General features: G+C 41.3%; 2 protein-coding genes, 1 long non-coding RNA gene and 1 other non-coding gene across 5 annotated transcripts in view; 3 read left to right on the top strand and 1 right to left on the bottom strand.

The window, feature by feature from the left end:
• The window catches only part of usp12a (ubiquitin specific peptidase 12a), a 73,303-nt gene extending 71,964 nt beyond the window's left edge, over positions 1 to 1,339 (bottom strand). Inside the window, exon 1 of one of the 2 annotated variants that reach the window (XM_072262987.1) lies at positions 1,042 to 1,339. In XM_072262987.1, coding sequence (XP_072119088.1) covers positions 1,042 to 1,110 — 69 coding nt within the window. In that variant the 5' untranslated portion in view covers positions 1,111 to 1,339. The remainder of the gene's footprint in view (positions 1 to 1,041) is intronic. The other variant, XM_072262988.1, reaches the window with a different exon arrangement.
• On the top strand, positions 774 to 12,302 carry LOC140200146 (uncharacterized). The gene is made up of 4 exons (XR_011886569.1): positions 774 to 1,252; positions 1,334 to 1,475; positions 5,500 to 5,586; positions 12,207 to 12,302. It is a non-coding gene; the product is annotated as an uncharacterized lncRNA (long non-coding RNA).
• Positions 12,303 to 17,718: 5,416 nt separating this feature from the next.
• On the top strand, positions 17,719 to 25,636 carry rpl21 (ribosomal protein L21). The gene is made up of 6 exons (XM_072262986.1): positions 17,719 to 17,813; positions 18,260 to 18,338; positions 20,996 to 21,057; positions 21,970 to 22,082; positions 24,401 to 24,551; positions 25,514 to 25,636. Exons 2-6 carry the CDS (start codon positions 18,272 to 18,274, stop codon positions 25,601 to 25,603), a joined length of 483 nt encoding a protein of 160 aa, XP_072119087.1. The 5' UTR covers positions 17,719 to 17,813; positions 18,260 to 18,271; the 3' UTR covers positions 25,604 to 25,636.
• On the top strand, positions 23,346 to 23,473 carry LOC140201043 (small nucleolar RNA SNORA27). The gene has a single exon (XR_011886770.1). It is a non-coding gene; the product is annotated as a small nucleolar RNA SNORA27 (small nucleolar RNA).
• Positions 25,637 to 27,369: the final 1,733 nt, after the last annotated feature.

Genomic DNA, 27,369 nt, shown 5'->3' with positions numbered 1-27,369 from the left:
CTACTATGTCATGTGTGAAATCCTCAGGATGTGTCCTAAATCCTGAACAGCCAATTACTTGTCCTATCAATGACACAGTACATTAGTAAAATCGCTTATCAGATTATCTTCAAATGTACTTTGTCACGTGTACATAGCGCAGTGAACTTGCTGAACCTTTCACACCAACCAACTACTTTGGGGAGTAAAATTTAAGGTACCAAACCACGTGATATTCTATTTACGAAGTAAATTTAGACAATTTTTATTACAAAAATTGAAAGTGATAGCACTGATGTTGGAAAATTTTAAAAAGGTCCTGTTTGACTAAAACCACAAATTATACTGCAACTTATAACAGTAAAATTGAGTTTAATTTATAAACCCCAAGACACAAATAAAACTGCTGGTATATGCTTTTTCTATTGCGAAAATGCAAACTAAATCAATTACAGATGGTTTCCAATTGAATTTGAGAACTTTCATGAACAATCCAAAATAAGGTTATCAGGAGGAGCTTGACAGGGTGGTTCCATTAGGAAAGTGCCAGTCTTGTTGTAGATTCAACCCTGCACTTTGGCAGACCCGGGGAAATACGTTTTGTACTTTCTAAGCGTCCCCAAGCTTTATAAAACTGAATACAGAACAGCCAAGTTTCCAACACGAGGGTTGCAGCCAGACTATTGGCGGGTAAGGTCCACACACGATGCGCTAGGCTGCCCGTTCATTGCACCTGCCTCCCGGCCTTGGTTGAAACTCCTGCAGCGCCTGGCTCCGGGAAGGCCAGATCGAACACGGGGAGAGACTGCGGGACTGAGGACCCCGGCTGCAAGGGGCTAGGCCTCCTTCCTCCATGTATCTTAATGACTATGCCTATCTCGTTTGCTTCCCTGGCCCGTCAGCAGCCATCAGGCCGGAGTGGAGCCCTGGACTGGGAGTGAAGCAGTGACCTGGCAGCCAAGCAGCCGGCTGGGCCCCGGGGCCTGCTCGACACCGGGAAACCGCTGACAAAGCCGCCGCTGTTGTAGAACCAGAAGCGAGTGAACCCCGCAGGACACCTACCATGGTACAAATGGAAGCGAGTTTTCCGACTGTCATTAGTATTTCCATCCGTCCAGCGCCATGTTTCATCCGCTCACTCGGCTCCAATTATGGGCGGGGACAGTGTGGACGACGCTGAGGCCGTGGTGCTGCTGAACACCCGCCCCATGCACTGCAAACGCATTCCTCAAGCACATGCATTCATAAAAGAGATAAACAACAGAGAGCAAGTGTAAGCAATTTCAGTGACATCTGTAAGTATTAAATGCGGGCTTGTGATTCATTGGCTGACAATACACATGCTCTTCTTCAGGTCGTCCCTCGGGAGCCGTGATACCTCCTTCCAAATCGGTGTTAAGTTCACACGGATGAAACCGATGTGGGACCTACAGACTTTGCCATGGATGGGGCAGAAAGTGTCCATCGAGATAGACGAGAGGGTATTTCGTGAGGCGGTGCGCTCCTTCTGTCATTTACTGTGGACTTCGATGTTCCTACTGCCGTTTCCAGTGCTCCTTCTCTACTTTGAGCGGTCAAAAGACGGGACTCCCAGTAGTCAGTGGGGACGATACATAATGTGTCCTCCAGGGAGGTTTTAAAAACATTCAACTTGTTCCCCTCCACCACCACCCCCCCCCCCCCCCCGGTCATTAGTTTCCAAAATATAGGAGCAGTACGTATCTTTCAAATAGCTAAGAAAGAATTTTGGTAAATGTTGGAATCAGAATCAAGTTTACTATCACACTGACACATGCCATGATATGAAGAAAAAAATAATCAGTTGTAAATAAAGCAGGGGAATTAGTTTATCTAAATCAAAGCAGACTCTAATTAGCCACAATGGTGTTATATTGGCACACATCATTTGTTAGTAGGGACACAGGAGACTGAGGGTGCTGGAAGCTGGAGGTATACACAAAATGCTGGGGGAAACCCAGCAGGTCAGGCAGCATCTATGGAGAGAAATGGTTGGTCTTCATTTTGGGTTGAGGCCCTTTAAATAAATATAGACTCACTATTGAGATGAGGGGTTTCAATCCAAAATGTCGACTGTGGCCTATAGCCAGGGGCAGAAAATTATGTGTTCCATGCCCCATTTCGGAGACTTGAAATCAGATATCTAAACTAAAACGAAGGTGGTAGATGAAACATCAAATCACCACTCTTCTTTTCTCTCAGACGTAAAAGATTCAGTGATATTACGAGTTAGTATACGCTAGCGCTTGACCTATGCATATCTCTCAAATAACATCACTCAAAATGATTTATAATGTTTGAAAAAGTTCTTCATAGAAATTCACAACAAAGAAATGCAGAGAGAAATCCAAAATAAATAATGAATGCCCATCAGCCTACTCTTGGTTATCAGAAAAATGATACGAGCAGTTGTTGACAGTGATACTAAGTACCACTTATTAACAAATAACTCTCTCATTCATGCCAACCTAGAACTTCAACTTCAATTCACAACATACTCCATTACAGCTGTTATCAAAAAATAGATGTGAATTCCAAAGAAGTAATTGAAGTGACTGCCTTTGATATCATGGCAAAATATGTTCAAATATGTAATTAAAAGAGCCTGCAAAAAAAATTGAAGTCAATAATAAACAGGGGAGTTCTGGCACTGGATTCTGTTCTAGCAATTCTCCTGGGAATATACCCTGTGTTTGAAGTGGCTCCACTTTGCTGGCTTCCCAAGGGATAACACACTTTAGTGGCTAAACCAGGCCTGGCAAATGGTTCAGAATCAGGTTTAATATCACTGTCATATGTGGTGAAGTTTGGTGTTTTGCTACAGCAAGTATATTGCAATACTTGATAATAAAAAAGCTATAAAGTACAAAAATATGTAAAAATTAAATTAAATAAATAGTGCAAAAAGAGAGCAATAAAAGAATAAAGTGGTGAAGTAGGGTACATGGGTTTATTGTCCATTCAGAAATTCAGAAATCTGACAGTGGAGGGGAAGAAGCTGTTCCTAAAATGTTGAATGTATGTCTTCAGGATTCTGTACCTTCTCCTTGATGGTAGCAATGAAAAGAGGGCATTATTGTGACTGATGAGGATCCTTAATGATGGATGCTGTCTGCTGGCTTTTTGAATCATCACCTTTTGAAGGTGTTCTCGAATCGGGGAGGCTAGTGCCCATGATGGATCTAGCTTGCCATGTCACCAAAAACCCTCGCAAATTTCTACAGATGTACCATTAAGAGCATTCTAATTGGTTGCATCACCATCTGTAATGGAGGCGCCATTGAAAAAGATTGGAAAAAGCTGCAGAAAGATGCAAAGTCAAGCCCAGCTCTATCATGGCACTAGCCTCCCCAGTATCGAGGACACCCTCAAAAGGCAATGCCTCGTAAAAACAGCATCCATCATTAAGGACCCCTATCACCCAGGACATGCCCTCCTCCCATTGCTATCATCATGGGAGCCTGAAGACACACACTGAACATTTTAGGAACAGCTTCATCCCTGTCGCCATCAGATTTCTGAATGGACAACGAACATGTGTACACTACCCCATTCTTTTCTTTTTTCTTGCTTTTTTTTAGCATTACTCGTTTAATTTTTATATATTTATTGTAATTCACAGCTTTTTTATTATGTAATGTAATGTACTGCTGCTGCAAAAAATAAAGTTTCATGACATATGTCAGTGATATTAAACCTAGTTCTGATTCTGGTTTTGGTTGGCAGAGATCACAGACGCCCAGAAAAATATGAGTTTTGTGCTAGGTCAGAGGTTTTGATCTTCAAACACCCTTTTTCTCAGACAGTAAAAGGCTAAGATTGTATACTGAAAGTAAAAGTTAATTACAGATGTTCCTCGCTGAGAACTGGCTCTGAAGATAAAGGACGTTAATGACAGAGAGTATTGCTGTACAGTGGTTGGTAGAGGATCTTTGCTTTGTGGATATTAGTGTTGGTGCCAACCTGTCTCTGCTTCAGTCATTTATCATTTGGAGCTCAGCCTCCAAATCTGAGTAAATTCAAATGTTCCAAGTGTACATCAGCTCAGTTACTGAAGTTGAGGTGTGTGTCTTTAAGGAGTAAAGTCTGAAAGCTTCCTCTTGGTTCTGTAGATTAGTTTCACGTCAGCATGAGCTAGTGGGAAGTAAAGTGCAACAGTGCAACATCAAAGATTGGAATGAAGTTTAGGACAATGGCAGTTTTGTATCACACTGGCCTGTACTGAGATTGGTGCCACTGTGCATCAGTTAGTTACGATCATGGCTTGAAGATGAATTCTTGTGAGTAGTAGATTTGAAGAAGATGCTACACAGACCCGCCTGGTCAATGGCATCATATGCCACTTGTAAAAATGCCATCCCCCTTCTCTTAGTTCTTCTGTTTCCACTGCATCTGCTCTCAGGGTGAGGCTTTTCATTCCAGACCAACTGAGATGTCCTCCTTCTTCAAAGAAAGGGGCTTCCCTTCCTCCACCATCAATGCTGCCCTCACCAGTGTCTCTTCCATTTCACACACATCTGCCTTTTCCATCCCTTCCATCACCACACCAGAGATAGGGTTTCTCACCTACCACCCTACTAGCCTCTGCATCCAGTACATAATTCTCTGTAACTTCTGCCATCTCCAATAGGATCCCACCACCAAGCACATCCTTCTATTCCACCCCCCCCCCCCGACTTTCTGCTTTCCGCTGGGATTGCTCCCTATGCAACTCCGTTATCCACTTGTCCCTCCCTACTGATCTTCCTCATGGTAATTATCCTTGCAAACAGAAGAAATGCCATACCTGCCCCTACATCTTCTCCCTCACTAACATTCAGGGCCCCAAACAGTCTTTCCAAGTGAGGTGAAACTTCATCTGTGAGTCTGTTGGGATCATCTGGTCATCTACTGCATCCGGTGGGGTGTATTGGTGAGACCTGACATAGATTGGGAGACTGCTTCATCCAGCACCTTCACTCTGCCCGCCTCAAAAAGTGCGACAACCCTGTGGCCACCCATTTCAATTCTACTTCCCATTCCATCCTGACATGTCAGTCTATGGCTTCCTCTCCTGCCATGATGAGGCCACACTCAAGTTGGAGGAGTAGCACCTTATATTCCAACTGGGTAGCCTCCAACCTGATGGCATGAATATCGATTTCTCAAACTTCCCATAATTGCACCTCTTTTTCCTTCACCATGCCCCATTCCAGTTTCCCTCTCTCACATTATCTCCTTACCTACCCATCATCTCCCTCTCGTGCAGCTCCTCATTCCTTTTCTTTCATAGCCTTCTTTCCTCTCCTATCAGATTCCCCTTTTCCAGCCCTTTATCTCTTTCACCAATCAACTTCCCATCCAATTACTTCACCCCTCCCCCTCCCAGTTTCGCCTGTCACTTGCCACCCTATATTTCTTCCTCCCCTCCCCACCACCTTCTTGCTCCGACTTCTTCACTTCCTTTCCAGTCCTGATGAAGGGTCTCGGCTCGAAACGTTGACTGTTTACTCTTTTCCATAGATGGTACCTGGCCTGCTGAGTTCCTCCAGCATTTTGTGTGTGCTGCTTTGGATCTCCAGCAGATTTTCTCATGGTTGAAATGCTCCAGTGAGTATTTATTGTCAAGCATTCTATTGTTCTAAATTTAGCATTTCTTTTTTTACCACTTCAGAGTTCATTACGAACTTTGCACCATTCAGATTAGTTTACTGCCATATACACCAGAATGCAACGAAATTCCTTGCATGCGTAAAGCTCAGAGAGTAAATGGTATACATGGTAATAATAACTACAACTATAAATACAGGGACGGGTGTAAAACTATGGCATGGTGCACTACACACATATAGCAGTGAAAGCTGAAGTAGTGCAAAGTGACAATGTTCAGGGTTTGAGGAGCGGCAGCCACACCAGAAAGGTGGTGTGAAAGAGCTGATTGGGTCAAAAAGGTAATAACAGTGGGGAAGAAGCTGCTGTTGCGTCTGTTTATCCAAGCTTTCAAGCTCTTGTATCTTCCCCTAGAAAGTTACAGAAAGAAAAATAAATGGTGAGAAAAAGGGTGGGTGACATCCTCAGAGCTGCTGTCAACTTTGCAGATGAGTATGTACTGAATGGAAGGAAGGATGTGATGAACCTATGCTAGACTGGGCAGTGTCTACATTCTGCTGTTTTGCACTCGCTATCAGATTTATTTTTAGTATTTATTATCACCATGTATAATGTTTACTCTGAGCTTCGTGCGAACAAGGCATTTCATTGCACCCTGTGTATGTGACAATAAATGAATTGAATTTAATCTAATGTGGCAAAGTAAAGCCCAATTGGTTGTTGGTGATGTCTGCAATTCTCTTGGAAACATCACAATATGAACATCATCTCCACGATGCCTAAAGTTAGATGGAATTCACACTGTCATTTGAAGAGCATTTCTTCGGCCATTAGGAGGTGACAGCTGAAGATGACCTTGGTTGTCCATGGCTTCCCCTGTGGCATACAGCAAGGAGCTCCCTCTGCAGTTGCTACAGTGAGATTTGTCACCTTTCTCAAGGATGGTTATGGTTATGATGTCTCTCAGATCCTCACTCAATCCTGTTCTTCATTGATATCAAGATAAACATGCGGATTTGTGGATGGAATTTCTCACTGCAAATTTTTTGAACATTCTGAGGCCTGGTCATGGCTAGAGTCAACTCCTGCCTCAGCAAGGACCTGGACCCACAGCAATTTGCCTATCGACACAATAGGTCTACAGCGCATGTGATCTCAATGGCTCTCCACAGGCCCTTGGATCACCCAGACAGTACAAATACCTATCTCAGGATGCAGCTCAGCGATTACCACCATCATTCTTATAGTCCTGATTGAAAAGCTACAGAATCTGAGCCTCTGTACCTCCCTCTGCAACTGGTTCCTCAATTTCCTAACCAGAAGAGCACAATCTCTGCACATTGGTAATAACACCTCCACCTTGCTGACAATCAGCACTGGCACACCTCAGGGATGTGTGCTTAGCCCACTGCTCTACTCTCCCTATACCCATGACTGTGTGACTAGGCATAGCTCATATACCATCTATAAATTTGGCATTTACAGCCATTGTTGGTAGAATCTCAGATGGTGATGAGAGGGTGTACAGGAGTAAGATATACCATCTAGTTGAGAGGTGTCACAGCAACAACCTTGTACTCAATATTAGTAAGACCAAAGAGCTGATTGTAAACTTCAGGAAGGGTAAGATGAGGGGACACGAACCAATCCTCATAGAGGGATCAGAATTGGAGAGAATAAGCAATTTCAAGTTCCTGGTTGTCAATATCTCTTAGGGAAATTGTAGGGGAATTAAGGGTTATGGGAAAAAGGCAGGTAGATGGAGATGAGTCCATGGTCAGATCAGCCATGATCTCATTGAATGGCAGAGCAGGCTCGACAGGCCAGATGGACCACTCCTGCTCCTATTTCAATAGGTGCATTTAATGTCAGAGAAATGTACACAATACACATCCTGAAATTCTTCTTCTTTGCAAACACCCATGAAAACAGAGGAGTGCCCCAAAGAATTAATGATAGTTGAATGGTAGAACCCCAAAGGCCCCCCCAGCTCGCCCCTCCCATGCATAAGCAGCAGCAAAGCAACAACACCCCCTCCCCAACATTGGCGCCCCCCCCCATCAGGCACTTAAGCGTGCAGCAAAACATCAATAAAGCCACAGACTTGTGGTACCCCAAAGACTACTCGTTCACCTGGTATTCGAAATACCAAAGGCGCGCGCGCGCTCTCTCTCTCTCTCTCTCTCTCTCTCTCCCCCCCCTCCCCCTCCCTCTCTCTCTAATAAGGGAAAAAGAGGTGTCCCCGTTTCACAGCGACAGGGGAGACAGAGCAAATCAACTCACTGATTTATGGTGTTAAAAATCTGTTACGTCGCTTTTTCCGAGCTCTGTGCCCAAAGAACTCAGGTCTCTGGGATCACGGCCAGCAGCCAGCTCACTGCTTACGATCTTCCGTCTCCCACGACACATCAGGCGGTGGCACGGCCCTGAATCCACCCGTCTCTAGAACCACGAAAATCCAGCACCTTGAAGGCGCCCTAGTCTTCCAGGCCGCATCCTTGGCATATCAAGAAACAGCCAGTCGTGAGGCCCCGAGAGCGGGTCCATTTCTGCAAAGAGCCAAAGTCAGCGTGTAACTCCAGGTCAGGGCCTTCAAAGGGACCTTGAAAAGGAAAAAAAGAGATATCAAAGATAGAAATAGAGCTATTTCTGAAGATGCAAGCAAAGGAGTTGTTGTTAGGTGCCATTGTCCTCCTAAGCTCTGAAGACATTCTTATGTTATTATGTTCTTAACCTGGTCCCAACATATTGATGCAGCTATAAAGAAGGGAAGACAGTGGCTATAGGAGTTTGGAGGAGGTTTGATTTGTCACCTAAAATGCTCAAACACTTCTACAGATGTATCGTGGAGAACATTCTGACTGGCTGCATCACCATCTGGTATGGGGGGGAAGGGGGGGCTACTGCACAGGAACAAAGTAAACTGCAGAAACTTGTAAAATTAGTCAGCTCCATCATGTGGCACTAGCCTCCATCGTGTCCAAGACATCTTGAAGGAGTGGTGTCTCAGAAAAATGCTTCCATCATCAAGGATCCTCACCACCCAGGATATGCCCTCTTCTCATTGTTACCATCAGGAAGGAGGTACAGAAACACACTCAGCGATTCAGGAACAGCTTCTTCCCCTCTGCCATCCGATTTCTAAATGGACATTGAACACATGAACACTATCTCACTACTTTTTTAAAAAATTCACAATATAAAAAGTTAACAAATTTCACAATATATGCCTGTGATAATAACCTGATTCTGATTCTGTATTTTTTACTTGGCATTTGACCTTTACAGATATTGTCGTTCAGTATGCATTATTACCTAAACATTAACAGATCCCTCACTGGATCTGGGTTCTATTGCGCTATCCAAAGCATTCCAAGATATGTTTGTAAGCAAAGGTAAGGATATCAAAAAGTCAACAGTATTAGCTCTTGCTATTCAGTCTGAATGTCATGTATGGTCCAGATCTGTGGATTGAAGAGTCATGTGGTCCACCCACTGATTTACAAACATCCAGCTCATTTCAGAATTCCATCACCTCAAATTGTAAAATAAATGTGTTAAAAGGAAGTTTTTTTAACACTGATGGATCAGTTTTACTTCAAGGGATTCGCTGTGTCCTACTCGTACATTCTCATGAAAATTAAGTTTGACAGTAAATTTTAATCTATATGCAGTATATTGATATATGTAGTATTTTCCATATATGAGAGGAGAAAAAAGAGCGTTCTCTGTGATCTCCGGTGACAAATAGTGCAAATAAAAAAATTACTGAAGACATGAGTTGTAGAGTCCTTGGAAGTGAGTCTGTAGGATGTGGAATCAGTTGAGAGTTGTGGTGAGTCAAGTGATTTACACTGGTTCAGGAGCCTGATAGTTGTAGGGTAATAACTGTTCCTGAACCTGGTAGTGTGGGACCTAAGGCTCCTGTACCTCCTGCCCAATGGTAGTAGAGAGAAGAGAGCTACAGATGGTGGGGCCCATGATGATAGATGCTATTTTCTTGTGCCAGCACTCAATGTAAATGTGCTCAATGGTGTAGAGGGCTTTGCCTGTAATGGACTTGGCTGTGTCCACTACTTTCTGTAGACTTTGTGTTAATTTCACACAGAATTGCCTTTTCGCTCTCCTGGTGACCTTCCAAGGGACAAACCTGGAATTCTTGTAGGATCCTGGATCAGTGGTCTTAAATGCCATGGCCATCACCAAGTTCATTAAGACCTGACTGTATGAATGTGTGCCTCTGAGAACATATCGTCTTTTCCCAAACCAGAAGTGCTGGATGAACCGGGAAATTCACAGTCGGCCGAGGGCTAGATTTCTGGTATTTAACACCAGCAGTCTGGAAACTATAAGAAATCCAGTTACGATCTACTAAAGACCATTATGAGAGTGAAAAGGCAATTCCATGTGAAGTTAGAGACAAATTCAAATGGACAATAGCTGAGATAGGTTTTGCATGCCATTACTTCCTACAAGGCAAAATCTAACAATTTAAATGACAGTGCTGCTTCATTCCCTGGTGAGCTCAACACCTTTTATGCATGCTGTGAAAGGGATAATGACATGATGCCTTTGTAAATCCACACAGCATCTGGCAACCCTATGATCTCTGTCTCAGAGACTGAATTAGAGCACCCTGTAAGAGAATGAATTCTCACAAGGCATCAACCCCAATTGTGACCTGGTTGGGTATTGTAACCCTGTGCCAAACAACTGACTGGAGTGTTCAAGGACATCCTCAACCTCTCAGTGCTGCAGTCCAAGATTCCCAGGACAGCAATCATACCAATGCCCAAGAAGAGCAGGGTGTACGGCTTCAACAACTATTGATCAGTGGTATTCATATCTCCCACAATAAAGTACTTAGAGAAGGTGGATATTTTATAATTAACGCCTGCCTAAGCAAGAACCTGGACTCACTGCAATTTGTTTACTGACACAACAGGCCTACAGTGGACACAATCTCACTGGCTCTCCACTCTGCTTTGGAATACTTGGACAACAGTAAAATATAGCTCAGCCCGCTGTTTATAGATTACAGCTCAGCTTCAATACTATCATCCCCTCAGTATTAATCTCCAAGCTTCTAAACCTGGGCATTTGAACCTCAGTTTGCCATGGATCCTTGACTTTCCTACTGGGGAATCAGAGTCAGCGATACCAGTGATAATATCTCCTCCTCAATGGTGATAAACACAGGCACACCTCAGTGATGTGTGCTTAGCACACTGCTCTACTCTCTCTACACTATTGATTTTGTGGCTAATTCAAATACCATCTATAACTTCAGAGATGACACCACTGTTGTTGGTAAAATCTCAGATGCCTATGAGCAGGCATACAATGAAATATATCTGCTGGTTGAGTGATGTCACAACAGCCTCACACTCAGTGTCAGCAAGACAGAGAAAATGAATGGGGCTTTCAGGAAGTTAAAGTCGGGAGAACCCACACCGAACCTTATTGAGGCTATGGAAAGTGTGAGAAGCTTTAAGTTTCTGGGTGTCAGGCATCTCAGAGGATCTATCCTGGGCTCCAACACATTGATGCGATCATGAAGAATGCATACTAGTGGCTCTAGTTTGTAAGGTGTTTGAGAGGATTTAGTACGTCACCCCAAAGACTCTTTCATATTTCTATATTTGGTGGACAACATTAATCCTTGGCCTCCAAGAGGATCACAACCTTGTCATAGGGTTTGGAGGCTTGTGTGCCTCAATGACCCAGAGGGCTATGTTGGCTGGATTCAGGGCTTTAGGCTCTGGTTTTTGGTAGGGTCATCCATGCCAAACAGGTCAAAGGGTAGAGGCCAGACTAAGAGTGGTCCACCTGTTCTCCAGGTTTGGATGTTCAGCTTAGGGCTAACAACCCTGACTGGTCAAACAAAACAGAGAGATATTAGTCCTTGAGGTGGATTGCCCGTAATGGAGCAATTTCCAGGATTTTGACTCAGCAAAACAGTGATATATTAGAGCATAACAGAGCATAGTGTAGCTTGGATGCAACTTCCAGGTGGAGTGGTTTTTAAAGCTACAAATAAAATTATTTCATTATTTCATCACGGTAAATCAATCTTCATTAACAATTTTTAGAGCGTACATTAGCAGTCCAACTATTCACTACTTCATTGCTTTTTTACCTTTCAATGAGATGCATGGGCTTTGTGCAGTGATATCAGCTTCTCAGTATCAAGCTGAATGAGCCTCTGATCGAGAAGAAGTCTCAGACCCCCATGTTCCATAATTTGCAGTTTGTTTTGTTGCTTTGAAAGAAGTTAGGCAACTGCACTGAAACAATACTTTGCTAAGTATGATGTTGGAAAGGCAATAAAGAACATTTTGACACAGTGCAGGATGGCATTCAGAGATTTCTTTCTGCAACCAAAAGATGACATAATTTTTTAACCTCGGTTTTAGTTCAAAGTCATTTTGTAGCAAGACACGTTTTTCCTTCATTCTTCCTGTTAATTCCTCATTGTAAGTCTTCAGGAATGGATTTATTACCCAGTCTAGAATATGGATCAAGAGAAGATCCTGAAATCTGGTTCAGGTCTTTCTGCAGCTCACCAAGGTGGGCACAGTATACAGCATCTGATATTCTTTCTCTCTGTTCCTACTCAGATGCGGGGAAATTGGAAAATGTTGCACTTAAACAGGATTAACTTGGACAGAAATGTGAAGATGACTGACTTGAGGTTCACATCATTTCCTTGCAAATGAAAGTTGATTTCATTAAACACCGCAAATAATTCTGACAAATAAGCATTGTTGTGCCTAATATTCTTGAGTTGATTACTGAATGAAGATTTTGAATCTTCAGAGAATTTTATCACAGTTTCAAAAAGTGCGTAAAAGCATCTCAGGCAGTTTCCTTTTGAAAGCCATCTGAACAGAAAGTGTTTAAACTGTTCATCATTCTCAGTACAAAACTCTTGAAGTAGTCAAGAATTGACAGCATGGGACTTGATTTTACTTACCACTGTGTTAACAGTATTTAATGATTTGTGCAGCCAATTGCTTAGGTTTTCTGTGACAAGATATTGTCTATGAATTACACATTGAATTGTAAATATATTAGGACAGCTTTTTTTCCAGTAAGTAATAAACCCACGGTGGCATCCTATCATTGACAGTGACCATCTGTTGCACAAGCAGGAATGTTGGTGAGTGGGATGTCCTCTTTGAAAAATTGCTCAGCAACCTGAAATATTGACTCCCTGTTCATACCTGTTTCTAGTTCCCTTGCAAATAACAGCTCTTGAACCATGCTTTCATATTTTATGAAGTGAACATAACCGAGAAGCAAAGCTTTGTTGCCTGGCAAAGTTGACTCACCCAACTGCAGAGAAAATTCTGTTGTCCTAAGTATGTTGCAAAATGGGTCTTCAACATTCTCAGACATTTCATCAATTCTTCTTTGAACTGAGTTATTGCAGAGTGGAATCGCTTTAATCATTTGGTCTGGTGATTTATGCAAAATTGCACTCAGAACCTCCCTTACTGCTGGCAGAACCAGTTCTTCTCCGATAGTATGGGGCTTTCCAGATTTAGCAATGAGCAATGAAATGTTATATGAAGCACACAAATATTCACTGTTTTGTTGTGAAGTGCAGGCAAACATGTTTTGAAGTGTTTTCCATTTCTGGAAATGTTCACGAAGTAACTGAAAATAAGCAAGTTTCTTGCTTTCTTTGTCAGAGTGTATTCTCTTCAAAGGTTTGAGGAGAAAGGTTTGGACAGTTTCATTGCTTCATTTGAAAAAACTTTTTCACACAACAGACACATTGGCTATTGCCTGTTGTTTAAGTCCAACCTCAAGCACTGTAATCAATAAAGGGAAGGTTATAATGTCAGAAATCCCTCCCTGCAAAAACTCATTTCAGGGAGGTAGCACCTCCGCCCCCTGGAACTCCATACTCTCCCCCCCCACCCGGTCTACCTCCAAGGGTGTATGTAATACTTTGTTTAGTGATTTTGTCTAATCTGTAAACCAAGTTGGGTATATGCAGAAAATGTGACATTAAAATATGTACTTTATCATGTTTATTCTATTACAACTTTAAGCAAGTCTACAGGGAGTTTGGCCTCATCACGTAGGACAGGGGTCCCCAACCTTTTTTGCACTGCGTACTGATTTAATATTGACAATATTCTTGCAGACCGGCTGACCCGGGGGGGGGTTGTTAATCACAACCGGAATATAGGTGATAAGTCAACTATGAGTCATTTATAAGTGGCTAATACACTCAATTTTGTTTCTAAAAGGGTTTATCTAACGAATTTAATATTAAACACACAGCGCATATTTTCCTCGCATGAATATAGTGATAAGTCAATTATAAGTCAATAGCATCATCACATTTTAAGTTATGTTTGGATATTAAACACACAGCGCATATTTTCCCCGTCTGAACATATAAAATCATTGCAACACACCAATATCGCTGAATCAGTGGGAGGCCTGGGCTTGTTTCCCTGCAACAAGACGGTGCCATCGAGGGGTGATGGGAGACAGCGATACTCGAAGTGGGTTCCTTATGTCCAGTCTACTCCACAATTTAGTTTTCGTTGCATTCATTGCAGAGCTATGTTGGAAATGGAAGCAACGTTTTCAGTGCTTTCGTGGCTACCTCAGGATATTCAGCCTTGACTTTGATCTGGAATGCCGGCAGAGACGTTATGTCAAACATACTTTTCAGCCTGCTGTCATTTGCAAGCTCGAGGAGTTGATCCTCCCACGCTGACATGGATGATGCGTGGGTAATGACCTCGCGTGCGCTCGTTCAACAGTGGGCGTGGCAGGGAACGAGGAAAGGTGCAGCTGACTCATATTGTTTCATATCGCCAAATCATATTGTTTCCTTGCGGCCTGGTGGTTGGGGACCACTCTTAGCACGAAGAGAGACCAATCAGGATGCTTGCTCTCCCTCTCCCTTTCTTTCTCAAAAAATCGATTTCCAGAATATTGTATATAATTTCCAAGCATCAGGGAGCCACTATCGATATGTGGGAAACTCCCAGAACTTCTGGGATGTCTGTAATGTCATCAAATATCAGGCAAAGCCTGACTCTCTGATGGAAGGTACCTAAAGAAGCGTAGCAATATCTCAGTTGGGCTATGGGCTAGAGAAATGTGGTCAAGGCCATTCAAAAGGGCAGATTCTGAACATTAGCCATCCAATGCCATACCCCAGTTCACAGGAATTACATCACTGTGTTGTTAGAGAATGTGAATCATACTAGTTAACACTATATTACAGTAGTAAACAGCAATAATGCGCGGGCTAGGCCCAGAAATAACACAATTTCTTCAATCCAGATTACTCATGATATACCAAGTCAGAAGTGTCACATTGCTTTTAATGCTTCGAGGAAAGTCCAAGTGAATGGTGGGTTAGAAAGATATGAGGTGATTATGTGATCATTGTAATCAATTATGAGGCATGGAGGATCGAACACTTATAATAAGTGATTAATTTCTTAAATTAAGCCTGCAATCCCTCAGCTGCCCACCTTGCTACCAAGCGCCACCACCCCCTTTATCTTTATTCCCACCTTAGAAATGATACCACCCACTTTTTGGAACCATAGCTACAGAGGGTGGTAAATCTTTGGAATTCTACACCCGTAAGGTTGTAGAGACTAGATTATTGGAAGTATTTAAGAAGATAGATCAATTTTTGAAAGATCAGAGAACTGAGGGCTTTGGAGAAGTGAAGGAGACTTGAGGCGTCTGGTAGATCAGCTATGATCATATTGAAAAGCTGGTGCAGGCTTGAGGGGCTGAGTAATGGTGTTCCGAAAAGCTGTCAACCAGACTTTATCTTCAAATTAGAAAAGAACGCATTGCGTACTGTAAAGGTGTTTTGCCATAATCAAATGAAATGCATCATACCTCATAGGTCTGGTTGATGCAATCCTACAATTTCTGAGCAATTGCAAAATACTGGTTTCCTTTATGTAGCTTCAGGTATATCATGATTCGGTGCTTTCAGAAAGAACAGGCACAGCTTCCTTTGAGAATGGAGTTCCTTTGAGAATGGACTAATCTTTTGATAGAGTAGGGCAGATGTACCCCTCTCAGTTAATTTGAGTTTGGAAGTAATAGTTATTTTAAATTTAATCCATGGGGGCTAAATTTAAAATAACCTCAAATGTATTTCTGGCATTGGGATCATTTACAAATAACAGACATGGTCCAGACTGAACTGAGGAACTTTCTCGTTCTGGAGGCTGGCATTTGCAGCAGAAAATCTTCAAGGCTTCCTGCAGCAAGAAATAAAGATATATCACACTGTCTTCTTGAGAAAGCTGTTACTTTAGTTGAAAAACAGTTGTCCAAATCCAGCATTAGATTCTGCCATAGGTCTGTGAAAAGTGGTGTATTTACCATTTTCCTGTATGCATAAATGTAGCTGTCATTTTTTCTGACTCTATGGGTACTTGATAACAAAGCAGAACACATCCTTGATATGTTTGCTATCTTTTATGGATTCACTGAAAGCATTAGGTGGAAAATAGAGCTAGGAACTTAAACTATTTGTATGACAGTAAGTTTATTATGTCTATTTGGAGACTCTGGCATTATAAATAAAACGAGCTCTATCAAAATCTGCAGGCTAGGCCTCGAACAGAAGGATTTAGGTCCCCTAAGTGTCATTAGGTAAAGGAGGTACTCCCATTATAGAAAGAATGTGGAGGTATTGGAGAGGGTGCAGAAGAAGTTTACTTGGATGCTGCCTGGATCAGAGGGCACATGTTATAAGGAGAGATTGGACAAACTTGGGCTGTTTTCTCTGTAGTGAAGGAGGCCGAGTGATGACCTGACAGAAGTTTATAAGATTATCAGAGGCATAGATAAAATGGACAAATGGTATCTTTTTCACTGGATCAAGATGTCTACTAGAGCGCATGCACTTAAAGTGAGAGGGGTAGGTCCAAAGGAGATGTGCAGGGCAAGTTTTTAACAGAGAGGTCGTTGTCTGCAATGTACTGCCAGGGTTGGTAGTGGAAACAAATATGTTAGAAGCATTTGAGAGATTCTTGGATAGGCACACAAATGTGCAAAGAATGTAAGGAGATGATCAAAGCACAGGCATAAGGGAGTAGTTTAGCTGGGCATTTAATTACTAGTTAAATTAATTCTGTATCACACAGTGTGGGTTGAAGGCCCTTTTCCTGTGTTGTACTGTTCTCATGTTAAGAAGTCAAGTCCTAATTGACCAAGCTCTGTAATTTCCTTCCAAACACTATCTACCTGTCTTTCCTCCTTTAAGAATACCCTAAGAAACGATCTCTTTGACAGATTTTTAGCATGTGATCTAATATATGGCTGGTTGTGAACTTTTGATAATATTCCTGTTAAGAGTCTTGGGATGAAACAGAAAATGCTGAAAATACAAAGCAGGCCAGGAAGCAGCTCTGGAGAGAGAAACAACAATTAAAATTTCAGCTTGATTAGCTTTCATCAGAGTGCCTTGGGATATTTTTCAACGTCAGAGGGTCTGTGTAAGTTAAGTTGTTTTTGTTATACAGTATGTCATTGTGAGCAGCTGCAAGAGCATATTGAACTCAGTTGGGCTTTCTCTCACCCAGAGTTGAATTTTGATTCTAAAGAACCAATGAAATCATTCAGTTACATTAAAACTCACACGATTGCACTCTCACTATTGCAATATGAACTTGAAACAGGATGTTCTATATTCATATTTAGTTTGATTTCGTACATTTCACGTAGATTAATTAAATATTACCTCAGATTTTTGTTTTTTTTTGTAAAGTCCAAGCCCACTCATACTAAATAAATCTTCTATAACGAGAATATTCATAGATATTTCTTGTTAAGGAAACACCTAGACTGACTCTGAGATTATTCACGGCCACAAAAGTCGCATTTTATATTGAACACAATCCTTTGAGTATTCCCATCTCCAAGTGAGCCATCTCAGCACAAGTAAAGCAAACCCCACCCCAACCACGAGTCATGTGACTCCCGACTAGCTGGATTCTGAAAACACATCCTGCGACGTTTTTTTAAAAAAATCATGTGGTGTTGAAATACGAGCAAAGGTTTATGTGCATTTGCACACATAATATTAAATTTCAAACCAAAAGGGTCTCCAATGAATAGGGTTTCCTGATCAGGCGGAGAATGGCCAGCCACCAGTTGCCATGTAAGGAGTATGAGGTCCCCATCTGCCCTTTCCGCGGAGCGGCGCCATCTCGCAGGTAGTGGCCGGCAGGAGCTGGGCTTTGAAAGAGGATAAAGTAGTCGAAAAATAGCAAAGAAGTGGGGGTTTTGGCTTCGATGAAGTTTTATAATATTATAATTTGACGGACTATTGATGGTGATCGGGGTTCGGCCTGATTGCTGGTATCTGCGCTGGAGAACTGGGTCAGAGGCCCAGACATGTGGCGGCGGGTGGTGGGGGGGATGGTCGATCCTGGGTTAACTTGGGAGAGGTAACGATGGGGGTATCTGTCGTCCGGGCCAAACATCGGGACCCGGGCTGGTAAGGATGGAGTACTGAGATTAGCCTTGATTAGGGTTAACTACGTTCCCTCGATTCGTTTAATTTATTCGCTCGTTGAAACCATTCAGTATAAAATGTATTTTTTTGTCAGTACCTCTCGAGGGGTTTCAATGAATTAAATCTCGTTCATTCATTTTTCAGTGAACCTTCAAGATGACTAACACCAAGGGTAAAAGGCGCGGAACGCGATACATGTTCGCAAGGCCTTTCCGCAAGCATGGTGAGAACTTTGTTTTCTTTTAAACAACCACTGATCGTTCTATCAAGCGCTTTGTGAGAAAACCTGAGTTGCAGAGGTTCTTATTTTGTGCTATGCAATGACAAACAGAAACTGACATCAATTGTAAGTTGAAATCAACTGTTGGGGAACAGAGGAAGATAAATCGAAAGTACACCACATGGTGTTCCTTCACTCATTTGAAGATTTTTTTTATTCAAGACCAATGAAATAATTCCTGATTCATTACCCTTTTTTATTTTATATTTGGTAGACAATATCATTATGTAGATTCCAAAAAAAAACTAGTGCTCGATGATGATTAACCTCTTTTGATTGCCCTGTGGGGCAAGTTGAACTAATTATTTCACCGGTACTGAGAGCAACTAGAACATTTGGCATTTTAGAGTTTTTGGTTAATTTTGATTTAAAATCGACCTAGTGGAATGTTTAAAGGTAATGAATATTCTGGAAATTGACTAATAAAATCTTATTCCCTTCAATATTTCATAGAAAATTAGATGATTCGTGTGCACAGAATTTAGGAGTAGGCCCTTGTGTCTGCTGCACCATTTGTGAAGATTTTTAGTTTGATTCTACTTGGACTAGCCTTTCACCCCTTTAATGAAGTATCTGTTTACCTGTGGCTTACTTTTCAAAAACTTTGTATCCACAGGTGTGTGAAGAAGTGTTCCCGAGACACAGCTGTTACAAAAAAAAATGTTGGCCTAGCATTGTTTTTTAAATAGGCAGTCAATTATTCTTAAATAGTGATTCTATTTGTAGATTCTTGCACTATAGGAAGCATTCTCTCGATGTCCACTCTTGGGGTCTTTTTTTTTCAATAAAATACCAGCTCACTTAGATTAGATTATGAGGACACACAGTCCTCTTTTATTGTCATTTAGTAATGCATGCATTAAGAAATGATACAATGTTCCTCCAGAATGATATCACAGAAACACAAGACAAACCAAGACTGAAAAACTGACCAAAAAAACACATAATTATAACATATAGTTACAACAATGCAAATCAATACCGTAATTTGATAAAGAATAGACCATGGGCATGGTAAAAAAAAGTCTCAAAGTCTCTCGAAAGTCCCATTATCTCCGCAGACGGTAGGAAGAAGAAAAACTCCCTGCCATGAGCTTCCAGCACGGCAAACTTGCCGATGCAGCACCCTGGAAGCGCCCAACCACAGTCGACTCTTAAGTCCGACGAAAAACTTCGAGCCTCCGACACCGAGCATCATCTCTGCTGAGCCCTTCAACCCTGGCAATAGGCAAAGCCGAGGATTTGGGGCCTTCCCCTCTGGAGATTCTGGATCGCACAGTAGCAGCAGCAGCAGCAAAGCGGGCATCTCAGAAGTTTCTCCAGATGTTCCTCCGTGCTTCTCATGTCTGTCTCCATCAAATCAGGATTGTGCACGGCATCCTACTTACAAATACAATATCATTTCGGAGAGGCATGTATATGAACTCACTAACAAATGTGAACCTACCGTGTTCAGCTTTTCCGCGTGAGTCAAAGTGCTCATTCCACGTACTAGTCTAGTAAACCACTTTTGAACTGCTTCCAGTGCAATCATAGTCCAATACTGTTCGGAGTACTCCAGGTGCAGTTGCACTGATGTCCTGTATTAATCATTTAGTAATGGGAATTGAATGTTACAGAATTCACAAATTGCTATGCACATATTAAGATGCAGAATGAAATTTGCTGTCGTGGAATTGGTGTGATTTAAAGGTTTAAAAAAAAGTTTCTTTTCAACTGGCTGTCCAGAAAATTGAAATACAAAATGCTTTGTAGGAATTTCACTTCCCCATTAGCCCTCAAGTGAAACATGACCTACCTACATTAAATTTATTTTCTCTCAGTTCTTGCTTGAAGTGTATCTCTCTTTGCTCATTCTGATTATGCATATCTGACTTGTGTTGGAGTACGATTGAGCAACACCGTGTGTACAGTTCTCAAACATGTTCTGATAATTGGAAGCTGCGGTAATCATTTTGCCTTGGAGCGAATTACAGGACAAAAATAAGCTGTTTGCCCCACAAGAATCCAGACTGACAATCAACCATTAATGCTATTTTCTGTTTTCCATCAACTGTCCTTGTATTTTACCACTTGTATACCCTAGGGGTGATTCATGGGGGCCAATTAACCCATCAACCTGCATGCCTTTTGGGGTCTGGGAGGAGACTAGACACCTGCAAGAAACCCAGGGACGCAGAGCAAACGTGCAATTTCATGAAGATGAGATTGGGTTTTAGCGCCTGGTGCTGCAAGACTGGCATTGAAATGCCTACAGAAATATAGTCATAGTCATACTTTATTAATCCTGGGGGAAATTGGTTTTCGTTACAGTTGCTCCATAAATAATAAATAGTAATAGAACCATAAATAGTTAAATTATGCCAGTAAATTATTAAATAAGTCCAGGAGCAGCCTATTGGCTCAGGATGTCTGACCCTCCAAGGGAGGAGTTGTAAAGTTTGATGGCCACAGGCCAGTATATCCTACATCTGCTGTTTGGGGACACCTAGGAAATTCCGTTTAACTATGGTGAAATGAAACTGTTATTTCGTTGTATTGGATTGTTTATTATAGTAACCTCTATGTGTATTTAATTTGTTGTAAATTCTGTCTTTTAGGACCTGTCCCCCTGTCTACCTATTTCAGTATATACAAGAAGGGAGATATTGTTGACATCAAGGTATTTATTGTCTTTATTGCTGTTAAGTGGAATCTTGGTAGGGTCTGGTAAAATAAGCTAGTTCAGTGCAGAAATTCTACATTTTTAATTGGGAGTTATACCTGAAAAAAGGGCATTTAAAATATTTTTGAAGAAATATTAATGTACTTAATTGTTTTTGAGGTCTGAGTTTAATAAGTATCAGATGCTGCTCTGAGGTTTGAGTTTACTTGTTAATGATCTTTAAATGATTTTGTGCTGAAAATTCCATTTAGATTGTGCCTTTTTTTCTAAATGTTCACATTTCAACTTTTTAATTGTCACAATTCCTAAAAATTAATAGATATTGCAAATGGCAGTGATAAGCCCAGTCTCCAGAGACGTGGTTCTGAGATGAATAATTCTTACTTGGTTTGTGATGTATATATTGGCCATGTGGCTAATTGCACAAAATAAACCTTGAGGGTTACTAAGCGGGATTGCTCAATTTGCAGCTGCTGTTTGCTTATTGCAAGTTTGATTCTCCTTACCACCAATCCTGTGAGTTCTGCAGCTGAAAGCTCTGGGGTTCCACCAATACTGGGCGCTGCTGCATTCTTGAATCTTGCTGTTAGTGATGATCGTCCCCTGTCCCTCCCTCCTCTCTTCCCCCCCCCCCCACCCCGTAAACAAACCTCGCAAACCGGAATTCTTTCCTTATTCCCTGCTTCCTCTTCATTCTGTTTACAAGCCAATTCTACAGCACAGTTATACATTAGTTCATCTGTACAATGGAGAAGCATCTTTTGCCCCCCCCCCCCATTAAATGTAGAAAAGCAGATGAAAAGATTTGAGCAATGTATTTTATTTGTATAAGCTGTCTTCTGTATGGACCTTAATTGAATTTTGCTTCATAGATCTTCAGAAATAACAAAAAACTACCTTGCTGTTTAGGGCACAGGTACTGTTCAGAAGGGCATGCCTCACAAATGTTATCACGGGAAGACTGGAAGAGTTTATAATGTTACACAACATGCTGTGGGCATTATTATCAACAAGCAAGTCAAGTGAGTATTAAAAATTCAGTGTTTTTATTTCAACGTTGGAAGACATTTCAACATTACAGAAGTTTGATCAGAGATTTGACATTAAGTCATGAGTTACTTGGCAGTCTATGTGAAAGTTTGCTGAATTGGGTGGCCATTCCTTAAAGGACCATGTTGGGTGGAGAAACCAGTTGGCTGTGATCTCATGTGTTCGTATATCCCTTTCAGGCATGTGGTTTGATATAGATGGAAGTGTTGGAGTTAGAGTAGATTGGGACCATGAAGAGATGTAAAAGCAGGGAGGAAAATAAGGCTAGTGATGAAGTGATTAGTGAAGGATGAGTGAATGATGCAAGTCTGGACACGGAAATCTGTTGAGGGTTCCTGCCTGCTATAAGTGGGTTTTAATGGGTGCAGAACCAGGTAAATGTGTACTTTAGTCTTTCTGATAAAGATGGAAATTATTTTGATTTGATGTTTGGGATTAATAAGTAGAATACAAGATAGAAAACAATTTTTTTTCAGTAAGAGGTAGTGTGATAGTTATATTGACGTCACACTGAAATTTTCTAGGCAGTAGATTGGCTTTCCTAGTGTTTAAAAATAATGCAACTGGTTCGAATCCATTATGGCATTGGGATTGGCTGAGATGCAGCTAAGTGTAAAAGTTGGTGCTGTCTTTCTTTTAAACTGCTGAAAGACTGGAGAAATAGTGGACTGTTCTGTGGGAAATAAACAAAACTTGTGGTAGTTCAGCATCCTTTGTTTTACTGCTGGATTGTTTTTGGGATTGGGTATTATTCCTGTTAATACCCAAATGTGCTTTTACTTTTTTAATTTCCCGGTTCAGCTTTGGGAATAGAAATTCTCTGGCTCTAACTACAGATCTACCCATGTTCCTGGCACTGGTGCTCTGAATCCCTACCCTAGTTCTGGCTGCATACTTAGCACACATCTGGGCTTTAGCTGCATAACAGCTTGCACCCTGCACCCCAGGATCTCATTCTGAACTAATGGGACAAATGCTGTTCCATCAGAATCTGAACAGTTGGGTGCCCAGTGAAGTTCTTTGACAGATTGGTGGAGAGGGTTGTATGGTCTCTGTTGTCATCCATATTGTGAACCCAGGAAAGGAAGCCTTGAGAGAAGGTGGGGTGTGTGGAGAGAAGTGTGAGAAACAAGATGTAGACAGCAAGGGAGTGAGTGGTGCATCTGGAAGAATTCAACAGATGAACTGCCGCAGATATAAATTTTAAATTTTGTGGCATAAATGTAAACTTTCATGTTGCCCCTTTCACTTTGCCAATAAGACATGTGTCTTCATTGGTCATTCAAGTGGGGTAGAGTAAAGTATCCTTTTATAAAACCCAAGTATACTGTATTTTACTTGGTTTCTACCACAGGGGACATTTATGAAGTTGACAGGAAGAATCGTGTGATACTTTTTGGTCTGTCCTTGGGAAAACATAAACAAAATTCGGCTTTCCCCAATATATTTTAAGTTGTGTCCAAAACATGCAAAGAATTCTGTGCCATAAGCCCAGTTAGTACTATTGTACTTGTTTTGTGTAGCTGTAAATTGAGTTCTAAAATATCGGTTATTATTCATTGTTTCTGCAGAATCAGTCTTATCACTATCATGTGTCATGAAATTTGTTTTGTGGCGGCAGTACGGTGCAAGGCAAAATTGTTAAAATTTACAAAAGCAAGTAGTATGAAGACCTAATGAAGTAGTGTTTGTGGGTTCATTGACTGTTCAGAAACTTGTGGAGGGGTAGAAGCTGTTCTTTTAAAAATAAATAAATTGAGTGTGGGTCTTGTGGCTCCTGTACCACCTCGAGGTTATGTCCCGGGTGGTGAGGGTCTTTAATGATGTGTGCACCACCTCCTGAAGGTGTACTCTGGCAAGCAGGGTTGTGCCTATGATAGAACTGGCTTGAGTCTACAGCCATTGCTTAAAGCATTAAAGAGTTGAAGCAACTTGCATAATTGAAGTGCATTCTACTAGTTAAAATTTGGAGTAGCTTTCTGTTAAACAAATGAGATATAAGAGTGCAGATGATGGAATGTGGAGCAAAAAAGCAAACTGATGAAAGAATTCATCAGAGCGGCATTTACAGAGGTGGAAAGAATTATCAATGTTTTCAGTTGATGTCTCAACCTGAAATGTTTACATTTACTTCCCCGCTATAATGCACTGTTCTGTTCTTCCAGCAGTTGCTTTTATCTTTAAAGAGTTTCTTGTATATAATATGCTCAATCATATAACATTGTACACATCTTAAAATTGTTTTGGTTGTAGTGGCACTCTGTTTCATTTGCTTTGATTTGTATCCTAGGGGCAAGATCCTTGCCAAAAGAATTAATGTGCGTGTGGAGCATATTAAACATTCAAAAAGCAGAGACAGTTTTCTGCTTCGTGTGAAAGCAAATGAACTGGCAAAGAAAGAGGCAAAGGAAAAGGGGACTTGGGTTGATCTGAAGCGGAAGGTAAGATGCCCGTGCAAATTAAATTTTAGGTGACCATTCAAAGCACAAGTGGGATATCAATATTTGAATGGTTGGAATTAGTTTTATTTACACTCAGTGGCCACTTTATTAAGTGCACTTGTGCATCTGCTTGTTAATGCACAAGTGCACTTAAAAAAGCCAATCGTGTGGCAGCAGCTTAAATGCAGACAAGGTCAAGAGATTCAGTTGTTCAGATCAAACATCAGAATGGGAAAGAAATGTGATCTAAGTGACTGACCGTGGAACGAATTTGGTGCCTAGAGGGGTGGTTTTGAATGGCAGTTTCTTGAGTTTGCAGAGAGTGGTGCAGAAAACAAAAAAAAAAATCCACTGAACAGCAGTTCTGTGGGCAAAAATACTTTGTTAATGAGAGAGGTCAGAGAATATAGGAACATACAGGAGGTACTTAATAAAGTGGCCACTTCATTTTATTGATAACGCTGCTATTTCAAGGCATAAATTGTCACTGTAACAGATATTTTGAATTGTGCGGTCAATCCAGCAAGGTTAAACTAAAGTGTAAAACTAAGTAAAAGGTTTTACTTTGAAAGGGGTGATGGTTAGGAATTTATTTTCATTAGGCCTTCGACAATGGACATTAGATTTTGTTTTGGTCATCATTTATTTTACTTTGTCAAAATGCAAGTGCATTCTCCACGCCCAGTGACACACAGCTTTATGTTTAAGTTGATACTGAAACACCTGCATATGTTCAAACCTTGTATACCATGATTTTTTGGTGGTAAGGAACAGAGTTGGATAACTTTTTTGAGCTGCGTGTGTATAATAACCTTATGTAGAAAATGTTTCTGAAGCAATCCAGTGTGACCTGGAATATTAATTTTGTTATGGGTAATGTGATGATTTCAGTTTGGATTAGATTCTAAACTCTCAATATAAAATTAATTCCAGGAAACCAATGTTGTTTTTCTACTTTTCAGCCTGCTGAGCCCAGGAAGGCACACTTTGTGCGAACGAAGGCCAACATGCCACAGCTGCTGGAGCCTATTCCATATGAGTTCATGGCATAATTGCTATAAACTTGAATAAATGTCTATCTCTCATTTTGTATTAATTTTGTGTGTTCATTAGCACCTTTCCACCTTGCTGGGCCGGTTACAAGTGGGGCTCTGTTACTGCTGGCGGCTTTCTAGTATATTTTCCAACTGGCTTCTTATGAATTAAGATGAAAAATTTTAATCAGTCATTATTGGGTGCAGGAACAAAGGGCTAGAACACCTACATTTATGTAATTGTGGGAGAATAAAAGCCCATTTCCTGATGATCTGCAACTTAGTTGTTAAAAGTACTGTACAGAAATGGGCCCTTTGGTCCATAGTCGATGCTGAAACTACCTACTCCAAACGACATGACCTGGGGGTTCCTGTAGTTTATGGATGTACAAGTACCACGTGAGCACACTAGCTGGAGACCAGGCCCGTTGATGTTGCTGTCCAAGGCCTCTTGTGGCAACTGTAGGCATATTTGATAACAGGAATTTAAATGAAGTAATTAAATAATTTTCAAATTTTATAAATGGAACTATATTGTACTGGGTTTAATTAAATGGAAAATACGGCAAAGAAAGCAAAGCAATAGATTCAGCTGGTTACCTTATCACTGACATTTGGTGATGGTTTCAAGTTAAAGGGGTCAATGATCCCTCCCATCCAGGCAACATCTCTTTACATCCCTGATTTTCCTCTCGTCACTATCAGGCAGGAGGTACTGTAGCATTATGACAAGAACTGTTAGGATGGGAAATAGTCTCTTCCGTAAGTAAACTCACTGCCACCAAGGTCTCATTGTGTTTGAAGCCCTAGCGGTGTTATATACTGCCTACTTCTTAACTTGTTATAAATGCACCTTATTCTCTTACTTCATGTGGTAATAGTACTTCAGGTATTATGTGTGAGTTAATACTGTGTTGTGCACCTCATCCAGAGGAACATTTTCATTTGGCAGTATACATATGTATGGTTGAACTGAACTAGAACTCAAAATGGGAAAGGTGCAATTACTCCGGGATTGTATTACAGCACCACCACCCCCCCCCCCCCCCAGAAAATAAAAGCCACTGGGACATTGACATAAAAGATATGCAGAAAGGCATAAAAACATTAGGATTGTTGTCATGGGGGACTTGCCTCGTATAAACTGGGATCTTCATGCAAGTGGACTGAACAGAATTTGTGCATCCTAGTGGGTTTCTTAAATCAATGTGTAAATATGGGGCTGTACTGGATCTGGTGTTGGGTAATGAGCCTGGCCAGGTGACTGATCTTCCAGTGGGTGAGCAGTTTGGGAACAGTGACCACAACTTAAGTTCTAAGGCAGCTATAGATAGGGATGAGGATGGACCTTGTCAGAAAGTATTAAACTGAATCAGGGCAAATTATGAGAGCATTAGGCAGAAACTAAGGAGAGTTCATTGGGAACAGGGACCCCCATGACCTGGAGAGCTATGTTGGCTGGAGTCAGGGCCTTGAGCTTTAAGTCTTGGTAGGTTCACCTATGCCAAACAGGTCAAAGGGTAGAGGCCAGACTGAATGGTCCTCTGGGTTTGGGGGTTAGCTCAGGACTGGTCAAAATAAATTGTTAAGGAAACAACAATGAATGGTCCTATATCTGTGTGTGATGGTATTTCAGAGTCCCCACCCAGAAATTGCATGACTGACAATAGTAAAACCAAAGGAAGCCCTGAACACTGCCAAGATCAAGTTCAAAATTGTCTTCTGGAATGGACTAACCATGTACAACAGTGGCAAGCTGGCACAATAACTGCAGAAATGTGTCA

The sequence above is a fragment of the Mobula birostris genome, chromosome 7 (genome assembly GCF_030028105.1).
Source record: "Mobula birostris isolate sMobBir1 chromosome 7, sMobBir1.hap1, whole genome shotgun sequence".
In the NCBI taxonomy this organism is placed as follows: Eukaryota; Metazoa; Chordata; class Chondrichthyes; order Myliobatiformes; family Myliobatidae; genus Mobula; species Mobula birostris.
Note: the sequence above shows the minus strand (reverse complement) of the source record. Positions and strands in the feature narration are given on the sequence as shown.